This window comes from Eptatretus burgeri, unplaced genomic scaffold, assembly GCF_056783735.1.
Source record: "Eptatretus burgeri isolate ZD-2024b unplaced genomic scaffold, Ebu_testis_v1 Ebu_testis_scaffold_3160, whole genome shotgun sequence".
NCBI lineage: Eukaryota > Metazoa > Chordata > Myxini > Myxiniformes > Myxinidae > Eptatretus > Eptatretus burgeri.
Window position 1 is genome coordinate 236,708 of NW_028225108.1, and position 13,667 is coordinate 250,374.

Below are 13,667 nucleotides of genomic sequence, written 5' to 3' on the forward strand. Positions count from 1 at the left end.
ATTATGGAAGAAGAAAGATTGTGAAACACCCTGCAACCCGTGCCTTTTGCATCCGATCATCATGTAATCTAATCATTCTCATTTGTTGGAACGTGAAAAATATAATTCATTTAAATATCTCCTTTTGTCAAATTATTTCCACGACATCGAGGGTGCAGCATATCAGCCAAAGATTTTCAATGAAGTCGTGTCTTCAATCGGGATCTTTATCCCCCAGATAACTTGGGGACAGCTTACATCCTTGAAGAGGTGACAAAGCCTGGTATTGTCCTGCGGTGGAATTACTCGAACCTCCATTGGAATCACTCCCGTAACTCCAGTCCCAATGAGAACCATTTCTTAATGTGAACACGGGAAGAAACAAATTCAGCGAGCAACACCAAGATGAGCTGTTGTGAGCTTCCATCTCTCAGAGTTCTGTTCACAACACTAGCTTTTTAAGCAAAATTATTTGCATGGAAAGGGGGAAAGAGTCAGACAAAGAACAGTACATATTGTTAAAGATTCAGCGGTGGCGAGATTCGTACGAGTGATGTCAATCACTGTCCGTAACTAGTTTGGGTTTTCGCACCCTCCTCTCGACGGCCAAATGTTGAATATTTGGCGTCCCTTAACCACCGCCGTCTCCGGGGTTATAACGCCGGCTGGTTCGGCACAGGCCTCGGGTCACGCGCCTCGAATCGCGATACCAAGGTACACCTGGACCTTACCAGTTGGGGAAATAGACCCTGGTTACAGACTGGTTTTGTCAGAGACTGAGCGAATTCTCCCAATCTGTAACCATTTCGGTTTTTATATCCAAATCGAGCGGATCGTTCCTCGGCGCGGCATGAATTAATTCAAAGCGGCAACTTCATACGAATCAGCCACATTTATTGGGGACACATCAGGGAACACGACACAAGCAAAGCATCCACGACAACGTTATAATCAATCGATAACCCGTTCTTAACTAGGGAGCTACGGATTATAGGTTTTGAAGGGGACCCTAACGAGATAAACCTTAAACAACATGCAGACAAGACACGGACAGCATGCAGACAAGACACAGAGTACTTGGTGATGCTTCATGGACGAGAGGAAAAGTGTCAAAGGCCCGAATGTGGCTCGTGACAAGCTGATGTCCACGGATTCAAGCCTCCAAGCTCAAACACGCCGCGTGGCAAAATGGCGCTCGTCCTCCTTCTTCTCCCGGCACCGCTTTGCACACGCAGCCTCAGCGCGTTCTGACCCCGCGTAATGTCGACGGCACAAGACTGTCAGATCGATGGTGGGTTTCAGCTGGTTTCTCACAAGGTCCAGTATGCAAGTCCAGGCCTGGCCTGTTCTCCAGACCAGGCCAAATCGAGGTGTTGGGCTCCGCAGGCTGGGTCCATGGGATTCCAAGACGTCGTCGAGCCGTGAGGTGAGTAAGGACAGTCAGAGGCTCCGTCACTGGACTGCGGATGAACCTGTCGATGTCCACCTCATAAAAGTTGATCGCCGACTCCCACTCGTCGTTTCTCCTGCCTCTTTCACGAAGCAGATCACAGACAGACACAGCCGTCCCTCACACAGCAGATCACGACTCCCACTCGTCGTTTCTCTTGCCTCTTTCACGAAGCAGATCGCAGACAGACACAGCCGTCCCTTACACAGCAGATCACGACTCCCACTAGTCGTTTCTCACCCAGCCGAGGGCAGACAGACCTCATGCAGTCCTTTCACTGCCTTTCTTTTGGCTGTCTCCTCACAAAAGCCGATCGCACGTGTCGAGGCGTTCTCAGTCCCACGGTCTGCCGATCGCAGACTTGGCGATCGCTTCTCAAAGCCGACTCCCTCTTTCTGGCGCTCGTCGCCTCTCAGTTTCACTTCCTCTTTTCAGCGCTCGTCGCCTCTCAGTTTCACCACCGCCTTCTCCAGGCCACTCCCCCTCTCAGAGTGCTGTGCGGAGTCTATTGTCCAGAGAGAGGAAGGAAGAAGAAGAACCTCTCTGTCCACCACCACTGTACGAACAATAAACAGCCTCTTGCACCTCCCGACACACATGTAACGTCCATTTACCGAACAACCTGGCCAAACATGCATTTAATGGGAAATCTGGGCTGATCCTATATTTAATAACCCACGAAGGACTCATTTCCGCAACAATATCATCCTCACAAAACTATGCATCACTCAATGTTCCTCAGATTTTTAATTTTCAAAACACCAAATATGGTTTGTGTACGAGTATGGGAACACCGGTCTCCATGTCAAGCATGGAAATTCATCTCCCACTCAATTGTGGTTTGATTGCAAGGAAGCAGTTCGATTCACAGGACAAATGGGCTCCCTCATCCTTTGGGCAGTATATGTTGCTGTTGTGCGAAGGCAAATGTGTGGGCTGCTTCCTCTTTTTAAGGACGTTGCCTCAACTCTGGGTGAGATCATTTTACCCATGATCCTTCATGGTGAACAACTCCATATATGGTGACAAAACGACTTGGGTTAATTACAATGCTTTGCAATTGACTTTATACCTTCACAAGCATCTAAAAGCGTAAGTATGTTGTGAGCTATAAGTTTAAGGCGCAAGAAGAATACAGAGCTATTTCAATTATGTCCTCATGAACCTTATATGCATGTCCACGGGGCTCATGTTTGGAATTACACTCAAGTCTGAATCAATTAACACTCACACATGGGAATAATTAATACCGAATCACAGAACGGACACATACTCAGAGAGGAATGTAATAATCATGTTTCTGATGAGCTTTCAAATCAAACATTGTCCATCATCTCGGTTTTTCCTCATATATTTATTTTATGGTATAAAATACTTTATTTGTGAAGTTTAAATCAATCATTCGGCTAAATTGAGCCACAGCCAAACAAAAAAAAAACCATCGAGCTAAAATTTAAAAATAAATTTTCCACCACAGCAGCAAACGTGGGTCGATGTTAAGTTGGTTTTGAAGTTCGTCTTGTCTCTCACTGCTTTGTTTAAAACACGATCCCAATGTCTTACTGCGGTACTTTTTCAGTCTCCTGGGTGAGTGGTCTGAGCACCTACTGCACCTGGAGCTGGCAAATTGCCATTGGATCACAAAGAAATCCTTGGAATCTGTAACCCTGCTCTGCCCAAACCTTCGTGACCTGGACCTGTCGTCATGTGACGGAATACCACCCGGAGAATTCGGGCAGCTCTCGTCCTTGCAGAGGCTACAACGCCTCGTCCTGCACCGAACGCGTATCAATGTAAGCTCTTTACGTGGTTTATGTTCGTTTACTCCCTCGCAATTTTGTCATTTATAAAACCATTGTTAGTAAATCTTGATATTTTTTTAAATGGCAATGTTAAATCGAGAGGAACGTATGAAGCGGAAATTTCACACATTTCCCGTTTACTTTGCTTCCAGCCCATTGAACGAGGCAAGATCGATGTGGCCTTGGTGGTGCCCTTCTTTAATTTACATGGTCGACAGCCTGTGAGATTCTTTTGAATCTTAAAGGATGAGTTAAAGGATGACATCGTACTCCCATCTTGTTTCAGACGGAGAGTCTTCTGTCGATCATTTCCAAGTGCACGGAGTTAAGGCATCTCAACCTCAGAGGCTGTTCTGAGGTATGTGCCCCTCTTTGTACGACCACAAACGTGTTTTACAGTCAAACGATAGTCCCTTACGATTGTGAAGACAAACTGATTTACTTCCAGCTTGGGATGAGTTCATCTGATTTGTTGATATTTTGTTTCCTCGTCACATAAATATTGTTACGGCTGTGGAAATTCGCAATACACCATAAAGGGTCCTCAGGTGAGATATATCGGCAAGTCCATGTGAAGTTAGCCCAAACCCGTTGTATAGAGGGAATATATGTGATCCATTCGGGCTGCGATTCTTCAGTTCGCCGTTTTTCCTTTGCTGTCGTTATTTTGGTGCAAGAACAACAACGATCATCGCCACAACCAACATCTCAATGATCACGCCATTCACCACACGACGCCAACAATCACGCCATTCAAACCACGACGCCACCTTCCACAACTATGCTACCACCATCTTCGCCACTTGCCATTCAACGAGCACCGTGCGGTCACGATCTCCGTGGGACGGATGAAAGGAGCAGAGTGGCAGCAGCAACAAGGGTGCAAAGGGGCATCTCCCGCCCAAAACTCCCGCTTAAATATCTCACGCCAAGATCTCCCTCCCAAAACGCCCGTGCAAATATCTCCCGCCCGAATCTTCCTTCCCTCGTCGTCCTCAGTGAGAAAGGGGGAGGGGGTGGCACGTCCTCTCCCGATTGGCGGATGCGCGGTGTGACGCGGCCGGGGGAGAGGAACGCCCCTCTTCGAGGCATTTTCTGGAATCGTCTCGAAGGAAGGAGGAGCCAAGAACGGGGCGGGGCGGAGTGAAGGGCGGAGCCCGACCCGACAAAAAGGGTAGGCGAAGAGAGTCCCCCGTTGTCGGTTCGGTTGTCCCTGAATGAGAATTTTCGAGAGTTGTTGGAGAGTCCCTGCTTATGGTTCGGTCGTTCAGAGGAAGAGGTTGAGGTTCTGTTCGTTCGGGTCTGGTCGTGGTCGGGTGAAGGTCGTCGAATTGGCGCAGGTCGTCGAATTGGCGCAGGTCGTCGAATTGCCACGGATCGTCGAACCTGGTCCCTGGTAATTGTTCCTGGTCGGAGGGTCGATCGGAGTCGGTGCAGCCCCGAGACCCCGCTAGTGGGACGCCTGCCATTTCCCCCCCCCCGTCCGCACCGAGATAGCAGCGAAAACCCGGCCCATTCCCCCAAAACCCCGTCCGAGCTGTCCGACACGTGCAGGCGCGAGGCATGAGCCCAGTGAACCACGCCGGAGGAACTCGGAGTTGCGGTCGCCAAGGGCTGGACGACGCGCTCAGGGAAGTCGCGACTTCCTTTTCTTTTGGGGTTTTGTGTTAATGTCTGTGGGTGACGCCAGTCTTGAGAAGTAAAACTGTTTTTAGTGTTGCCGTGTGAATTGCCTAATTCGGTTGTAGATCTGCGTTGGTTCTTTGCTGGTGTTTTTCTCTGCATAAACGTATACGTGTATTGCTTTTGTTCCTTTGTTTTACTGTAATATACGTGCCTTCGTGCTTCCGTGAATAAATGTGCTTGTCCAATTGTTTCCCGTTTCGCTGCGTCCTTTCCGTTGTTTGAATCTCCATCTTGCATCACGTAAGGGATTAACAGTGGGTTCAAAACACCCGGTAACTAATCTGAACCGTCAAGGTCGACGATAACTCCGCTCGGTTATCCCTGTAGCACGGAACGAGCCGCTGAAGCCGTTCGTGTCCGGAGTCGACCTGTGGCGTGGTACAACTCCTCGGGACGCTACCCGCGCGGGTATTTAGGTAAATCGACCATTCGGCGATCGGACCCTATTTCACGCGGGTAGAATGCGGACTGAGTTGTGTTGAGGTTAAACCCCCACCCGTGACAAGCTCCCGGCGTTTTTTCCGAGAGGGTCACGACTGAATTGCACGTTCGGTGGGCGAAGCGGCCGCTATTGGTTACACGCGGTCGTTAGCACGCCGGCGGGGCGCGAATTCACAACAATATAAACAGTCTATGTTTGGTTGTGATTAAACATGTTAAAATTGACATTTTTTGGTTGTTCACCCCACCCCAGGAGGCATGACGAGAAATGATTGTTCTTGCCCATTCTTGCCATGTGGTGATCACAACTACCAAGTTTGGTGAATTTCTGCCCATCTGTTTAGGAGGAGACAGTGTGACGGACGGATGGACAGACAGACAGAGCCGATTTCAATACCCAACTGTTTTTTCAAAAAGCTTCAGGATAATGAAGGAATTAAATTTTAATCAAAGCTCGTGCCTGAAATAACAAAGGAGACGAGGACTGTATGTTTATCGGACACTGCCGCTGATGACATCTTTGTTGGAGATTTGTTTGAGTTTGAATGTCCCATGTGTTATAGGATTCGCAGAAGCATTTCCTTCCCCTGCAGCAATGGGTGTCACGATGCATGTTCCTCATCTTTCCAACCTCAGGTGAAACATCCCGACACGGTCTTACTCGGTCTGGCCTCAAACTGCCAACAGCTTCGCTCGCTCGATATATGGAGATCCCGTTGTCTGACGGAGGTCGGATTGGCACACCTGACATCCCGTTGTAAGGATATCGAGGTACATGGCCTGAGAGAAACATGGACACAATGCTTGAAAGTTTCTGTTATTGAATAAGGAGAAAGCGGTATATTTGGGACAAAGAAATTTAGTTTCACTCGAAATGATGTGGATGGTTCATAATCACATCAAATATCATTTGTATCACAAGGTGACTGAATTTGAAAGCTTTTGAAGTTTTTTTTTCTCCATTGAAATCGGAACAATGTTGTTTGTTTTCACCTTATTTTGTGAAGAATGTACATATTCTGTACAGCACCTGCAGCAATGGCAAGTTGTGTTTCAAAATGATATTCACCGCATTTACTTGCAATATTGGGCCTTGCGACATACCTCTGACCGTAAGCTTGACGAGCGTGCTCAGGTGGCCATTGTCTCATTTTGAACCTGCTTGTTGAGGTTCGCTGCAAGGCCGACGGACTCGACTGGCATCCGAACGATCATGGGTGCACATCAGGTTGACCAATTCACCCCTCTCACCCTTCCCTCTCAAAGTAACCATCACACTCTTCCCCTTCCAAGCTTCCCCCTCATCCTTCTCTCTCCAATCTCCCCCCTCACATCCACAAAGCTGTCTCCTTCCCCTGCCCTGTCACCTCCATCTCATCACTCTACCTCCTCAAATCCTCAACTGCCTTCTGCCCCTCTATTATTACTCCCCACTGTGCCTCAACTCAGCACCAAAGCATTTTCTCCTCCTCATCCGGCCCTCTCTCTCGCTCTTCTCCAACCCCCCCACACTCTTTCAACAACTCTACTGACCTCCCACCCTCCTCCCTTGTCCGACTATCCCCCCTACCCTCCCCTGCACCTGAAGCCTCCTCCCCTCCCTCTTCATTAACAGTGTGGACCTCAAATGTCTGGGGCCTTCGCTCAAACCTCACATCTTTCCATTCAGGTTGCCACTGCCAAACAAGACATAATCTGCCAAACAGAATCTTTCCTCCCTCAAGAAGTCTCTGACTCCCAAGTATCTCTCCCTGGTTACTCCCTCCTCCAGAATGACAGACTTGAGCCTCGTCCTGATGGAGGAGTTGCTCTCTTCAGAAAATACTTCATTCCTCACTCTCCATGCACTGCCCTCACTCCGCCAAGGAATACCTCTGAATACGGCTTCCACTCCACTCCCACCTCATGTTTGTATGTGTACTGTACCGTCCACCAAACAGTGATAACTCCATTTACACCTCACTATCCGAAAACATGGTCCAACTTCGATCTTCTCATCTGAACTCTCTCTTCCTGGTATGTGGTGACTTAAATTGTCATCATGCCAGTTGGCTCTGTGTGGGTACCTCTCTCACCCGTCATGGCACTTTTGGAAAAGACTTCTGCGAATCATTGGGACTGACTCAATCGGTCAACTTCCCGACTCGGATCTCAAGCAACGGTACTCTATCTCTTCTGGATCTGATTTTGACAAATTTCTCTGAAAATATCCGCTGTTTTTCCTTCGCTCCAATCGGTTCTTCTGACCACGAGCTTTTCAAAGTGTACATTTCTCTGGCTGTTATCAGAGAACCAACTCAGCGCCGTCGAGTCTGACATTTCAATCAGGCTGACTGGCAGGGTCTCCAAGCAGTCATCAAACTTCCAGACTGGTCCCCCATCGCTCCTTTCTCCAACATCAACTCATTCTGGGAATTCTTTCAAAGAAACTTGCTCTCCCTCATGCACGAGATTTATCCTCTCTCGTCTTCAGTTGTCCGACCCTTCCTTCTGCCGTTGGTTCACTGAAGCTTGTGGCGAGGTCGTTGTCCTGAAACAACTTGCCCTTGCCTCATGGAAGCGTCCACGTCGAAATGACTGCTCGCAGTTATGAGTGGCAGTTCTTGGGACAAACTCGCCATGAGAAATATAGTTTCATAAAAATGATAATATTGGAGAGCATCGTCGCCGCAACGGGTGGAGTGGGACGGCATCGTCATCGCAACAGGCGGCGTAGTTTGGCATCGTCGTTGGCACGAGCGTCGTCCAGTACCCGGCACAACTACTCTCATTGTTGTTATTGTAAGGGCCTGGGGTTCTGAGCTCACCAAGAGGGTAAGCACTCGAGTTTCTCCCCAACACCCGGTCTTGAGGCCGCCAACCACAGATAACTCCGTGATCCAATGGGCTGTAATTCTTACACAGCCCTAGCCGCTTGATTTAGACTGCCGGCTTCGCAGGTTTATGCTTCTCTGTTTCCGTGATACCTTTCTATTGGCACAGCAACCGAACTCGAGGCCACACCCTCGGCACCACACCTGGTAATCTTCTGAGCGGAACAGGTAGGTGCAGCACCCGCTATTAGAGTAAATCAGGTGTGGCACAACTTCCCGTCGAACTATACTTGTACACTGTGTCGGACCAACAAAGGAAAAGACAAGTGAGACAGGTTGGAAATATCAACAAATAATTACTTTTTTATACACACACAAGTAATCATTCAACAGCGTATCATTTTCATTACCTCCGCCGCCGAAGGTGGATGGAGGTTATGTTTTCATCCCTGTCTGTCTGTCTGTCTGTCTGTTTGTTTGTTTCTTTGTGAACAAAATATCACAAAAAGTTGTGGCTGGATTCGGACGAAATTTGGTGGAGAGCTTGGGTGTGTGACACATGACAAAAATGATAAGATTTTGGTGAAGATCCACATCTGGTTCTGGATCAAAAAGGTTTTTGAGTCCTTCTTTGCCATTGTGAGATCGGGCCTAAAGTGACATAAAGCAGGATATCTCAAAAAGTTATGGACGGATTCGGAAAAAAACTTGGTGGATTAGTTGGTTGGTTGACAAGAACAAACCGTTTAAATTTTATTTCATGTCCAAATCCATATCCTGCGTATCAGTGGGATACAAGACGTAAACTGATCAGCCTTGTGGAGGAACGCTCTCTTCCGATTGCCCTTCTGGTTTACACAGCATTTATCTTGTGACTTTCAACAACCAACTCTCCTCCTCTCATCACACTCCCTTCCATCCCCTTTCCTCATCGTTTCAAATCCCTTTCTTGTTTCTTCCTTCCAGTGTCTTGATAACTTTGAACACTGAATGGTTTTGTTGGGCTTCTTATTTTGTCAAGTTATGTTTTTTCGGAAACACTTGTGGCTATAATGCCTCTCGAATTGTACAATACGGGACTTGGATTGATGGGAATTAATAAACTGCACACAATACTTATGTTGATTTAATTGTTCCAGACTTAAACTGTTCCACACAGGCTCTGGACCTTGGCTGGTGCAGGAATGTGCGGGCAGACATCGGTGAGATGTTGGGAGAGCTGCCCAGACTGCGTCGACTGGTGTTAACGGCTAACCGCTCCGTGAGCGACACTGACCTCGAATTGCTCGCCAATCACTGCCCTTTACTGGAGCAGCTCGACATACCTGGTACGGTAATTGATGAGATGATGGAACTGATGTGGATGGATCCAAGAGGGTCACAGAGGTTGCTCGATGTGTAAGGAAAATATATATTGCAAGTAGAAACGAGAACGGCACTTGGAAGAGTGCGTACCTCCTCCAGACTGAACCGTTTACGTTTTGTGGTCCACTGATCGGCTGGATCTTCATCCGGACCTGAACCAAAATCTAATCGGCTTGTTCTTGTCATCTCCACAACTCATCCACCAGGTTTCATCCGAATCCTTCCATATAACGTTTTGAGATATCGGTTTTGACCCCCGATCTCTCAATGGTGAAGGACCACTCAAAAAAATTCTCGCATCCGGTTCCAGATCTTCACCAAAATTGAATCATTTCCTCCTTATCGTCCTGGTGGATGTATGCGCTCCACTGAGTGCTGTTGTACTGTGGTGTGTTACTGTGTTCACTGCACACCAAAGCTCCAGATGACTGTGAGCTATTTTCACCCTTGTTTGTCATTCATTGGAGCGATTATATCTGTGTGCGTGTGGCAGGCGCTCCGCTGGTGACCTATAGAGGGCTTTTTCACCTGCTCAATACCTGTCGGCATATGTGCTTCCTTGACGTTTCCTTCTGCTACTGGATGGATGAGGAGATTGCCTTCAAACTGGCACATCGCTTTCCACACGTCTACATCAAGTACAGCAGCTACCAGTGAGGTTGCATGAGCCGTTTCGATCTGCAAACACCTGAGGACCACTCTGATCCATGCATGAGAAACCGATTGTGTCATGTTTGGTGATGATCGTCCAAATGCTGAACTTAATTAGAACCAAAGCCACAAGTGTCGTGTTATCAACACGTTTATCAAATGTGATGTTTTACAAAAAAAAAAAATTTCATTCGAAATCAACTGAAAGGATTACTTTTGGTTTTTCAACATAATCCACCAAACGTTCAAATTGACAAACGTTGTGCCAATAAATGTTACCAAACTCACAACACCCTTTTTGGAGTGTTAGTCTTTCACCTTTCACCCCTGCAGATTTTGACAACAGATGCAAAGGCTCTTTGTTTGATTTTCTACATGGTCCAAGATTCGTGGAGGAATTTCGGTCCTTTCTGGGAAGAGGTCTAAAATGTATAACGTTCCGCCATCACGATCGGTTTCGTCGTGGAATGTTCTGTTGACAAGGCCTTCAGCTGAGCGAAGGTTTTCCATGTTGGCGGGGCTGGGTCACAACAAGTTCTTCACCAACTTTGAACGAGTTTGCTCCCAGAAAGGCCAAAAATAAACTCTCCCGCAGATCTTCATCAATCCGGTTTGCCGCCAAAAACGCGTCGCATCTGTCCGTGTCGTCCTCGAACAACTCCACTTTTTCCTCGAAAGGCCCAATATTCCCAAACACCTAATATTCCCCAATGGACGGTTCGCCAGTGTGTAATTTGCACAGAGTGCTGGAGATAGTTCGACGCATACTCTTGGTGAAAGATCAGGTCAGGTATGGGAGCATGCGCCGGAGCAGCCCGTCGCTGCGTCTACTTCACACGTGATGCTCCAAGGATCTCCGTCTGAGCATCCCCCAGGCAGATGCCTGGCCCATCCCCATCTCCTTGAGACGGTTGGTTGGTCAGATGATTGGTTGGGTGGTCAGTCGGTTCATTGGTGGTCGGTCCGTTGGTCAGACGGTCATTCGGTTTGTTGGACGATTGGTTGATCGTACAGTCGGAGCTCATTTTAATGTTTCCCATCTCACACATTGTCGGGGGAGTGGGCGGACAAAAACATGAAGGAAACAGAATTAAACTTTATTAACAATGAGAAAATCGACAATCGTATACATCATGCAAACAATTCGAGTGCAAGACACAAACTCGGACGAACCAACAACCCGTGACGTCGTTAACAAACTATGACGTCACGAAGAATATGCAAATCCAAACATAATGTCGATGTGTGGCGAGTATCGCTTTCAGTAAACTGTGCTGTGTTCGAAGGCACGGAAACTAATCAGGCGTACCTGTGGGACTGACCCTGAGGGAGGCCTCCCACAGAGGGGTGGACGGGGCCGTGTGGGAGGCCCCCCAGAAAGGGGTGGGCGGGGCCGTGCGGGAGGCCCCCCACAGAGGGGTGGGCGGGGGAGTGTGGGAGGGCCCCCAGAGAGGTGTGGGCGGGGCCGTGTGGGAGGCCCCCCAGAAAGGGGTGGGCGGGGCCGTGCGGGAGGCTCCCCACAGAGGGGTGGGCAGGGGAGTGTGGGAGGCCCCCCAGAGAGGAGTGGGCGGGGCCGTGTGGGAGGCTCCCATACAGAGGGGTGGGCGGGGGAGTGTGGGAGGCCCCCCAGAGAGGAGTGGGCGGGGCCGTGTGGGAGGCTCCCATACAGAGGGGTGGGCGGGGGAGTGTGGGAGGCCCCCAAGAAAGGAGTGGGCGGGGGCATTCCCCGACATTCTCGATCCAACTTCAACCATCGCAGGGCAGGTTGGTGAGAAATCCAATTGTAAAAAGAGTGTGAGTGCAAAATATCATACAGGCACGATGGGCCAGCGGGCCAGTTCATCAGTTTCATTTGTTTGCACATATCACCACAACACCGATTTAACACGGGAAATGTGGCAAATGTAGATCAAGGAAAGCTTCAAAACAAGTAAAATGTGCAATGACAAGATTAAAGAAGGTTTTTCAGTGATTTAATAAAAGAACGTGATGACGTCATCTGAACGGAACACAAGCCGCCATTTCCGCACGTTGGGGGCGGAGTCAACGGCGACTTCTCATCACGTGTTCCTGGTCATGGACTTTGCTTGAAAAGATCGAGTCGGCCTTCATACAGGTGGAGTGGAGGCCTCACAACGTGTAAGTCTTTCACCTCAACCTTCCAGACAAACAACAATGATGAACCTAATTGGAGGAAGACGTCGAGGTCGACGTCGTTCGTTACGGTAACTCCGGGTTTCTTCAGGGCGGGAAATTTAAATATCGGATGTAGCAGCTGAAGTCGTCGTCGCTTCGCTGACGTGTTTAATCGAATGACGTCATGTTGTTCTTCACGAACATTCTCGTCCATTCACTCGATCATTATCCTGAGGTGATCTCACATCTGCCCGTCAGTCAGATCACGTCTTCTTCTTCTTCTTCATCCATTCTCACTGATGATATTTTTTCACGAGAAAATACAACCGGTCACTTCGCTGAGGGAAACATTAAATTGGGGAGAAGAGGAGGGGAGGATAGAGGAGGGAGAGGGGATGGAGGGGAGTGATAAAGAGAGGAAGAGGAATGGGATTCGGCCATTTTAGTCAATAAAACCCTGGATCGAACATGTCCCCAACCATTTCTCGGACATGCGTGCTCTGATTTTCTTCAAACTTTCCATAACAAGAACACACGATGTAATACACTTGTACCAAACTTTATTCTGCGATCTGATCAAAGATGGCCGATTGGGAGACTGGCAGCCATTTTTGTTGTAAATAAGTATGGGCTCGCCCTTCAACTCCGACAGCAAAATTACTAACACAACGGGGGCGATGACATTTTATGTTTTTTCCTTGATAACAAGGGAGGGGAAATATTTACAGAAATGCAACAAAGGATACAGTTTCGACTTCCACTGATATAACGAACTTACACACTGTTTAGTTATACGTAGACAGGCACCATTAGAAACATACTGTGAGGAAATGAGAGAGAGAGAGAGAGAGAGAGAGAGAGAGAGAGAGAGAGAGAGAGAGAGAGAGAGAGAGAGAGAGAGAGAGACAGACAGACAGAGAGAGAGACAGAGAGGGAGGTGCAGATGAGGTGCAATGAAATGCAGATGAGGTGCAGAGAAGGTAAAATATAAAGAGGTGCGTGTCTGTGGGGTTGCTCAGAAAGAACAGTTATCGGAACTTTCCCTCGTCGATTGCCCTTCAGTGTCCACAGCATACGACATAGAATGTGTGAGGAGACGGCTGTTGGAGAAGAGAGAAGAAGCAGATCTCTCTCTCTCTCTCTCTCTCTCTCTCTCTCTCTCTCTCTCTCTCTCTCTCTCTCTCTCTCTCTCTCTCTCTCTCTCTCTCTCTCTCTCTCTCTCTCTCTCTCTCTCTCTCTCTCTCTCTCTCTCTCTCTCTCTCTCTCTCTCTCTCTCTCTCTCTCTCTCTCTCTCTCTCTCTCTCTCTCTCTCTCTCTCTCTCTCTCTCTCTCTCTCTCTCTCTC

At 48.3% G+C, this 13,667-nt stretch overlaps 1 protein-coding gene across 40 annotated transcripts in view; it reads left to right on the forward strand.

The window, feature by feature from the left end:
- Positions 1-13,667, forward strand: part of LOC147006619 (F-box/LRR-repeat protein 4-like) — a 159,761-nt gene that overhangs the window by 70,776 nt on the left and 75,318 nt on the right. For 31 of the 40 annotated variants that reach the window (XR_015054703.1, XR_015054712.1, XR_015054710.1 and 28 more), the window contains 3 exons: positions 3,009-3,222; positions 3,518-3,589; positions 5,995-6,129. Coding sequence is in view for 28 of the 40 variants with exons in the window: in XM_085868344.1 (XP_085724470.1) it covers positions 3,009-3,222; positions 3,518-3,589; positions 5,995-6,129 (421 nt within the window). In the remaining 12 variants the exon portion in view is untranslated. Of the gene's footprint in view, positions 1-3,008; positions 3,223-3,517; positions 3,590-5,994; positions 6,130-11,995; positions 12,413-13,667 lie in introns of those variants that run through there. The other 9 variants (XM_085868352.1, XM_085868351.1, XM_085868353.1 and 6 more) reach the window with 4 other exon arrangements.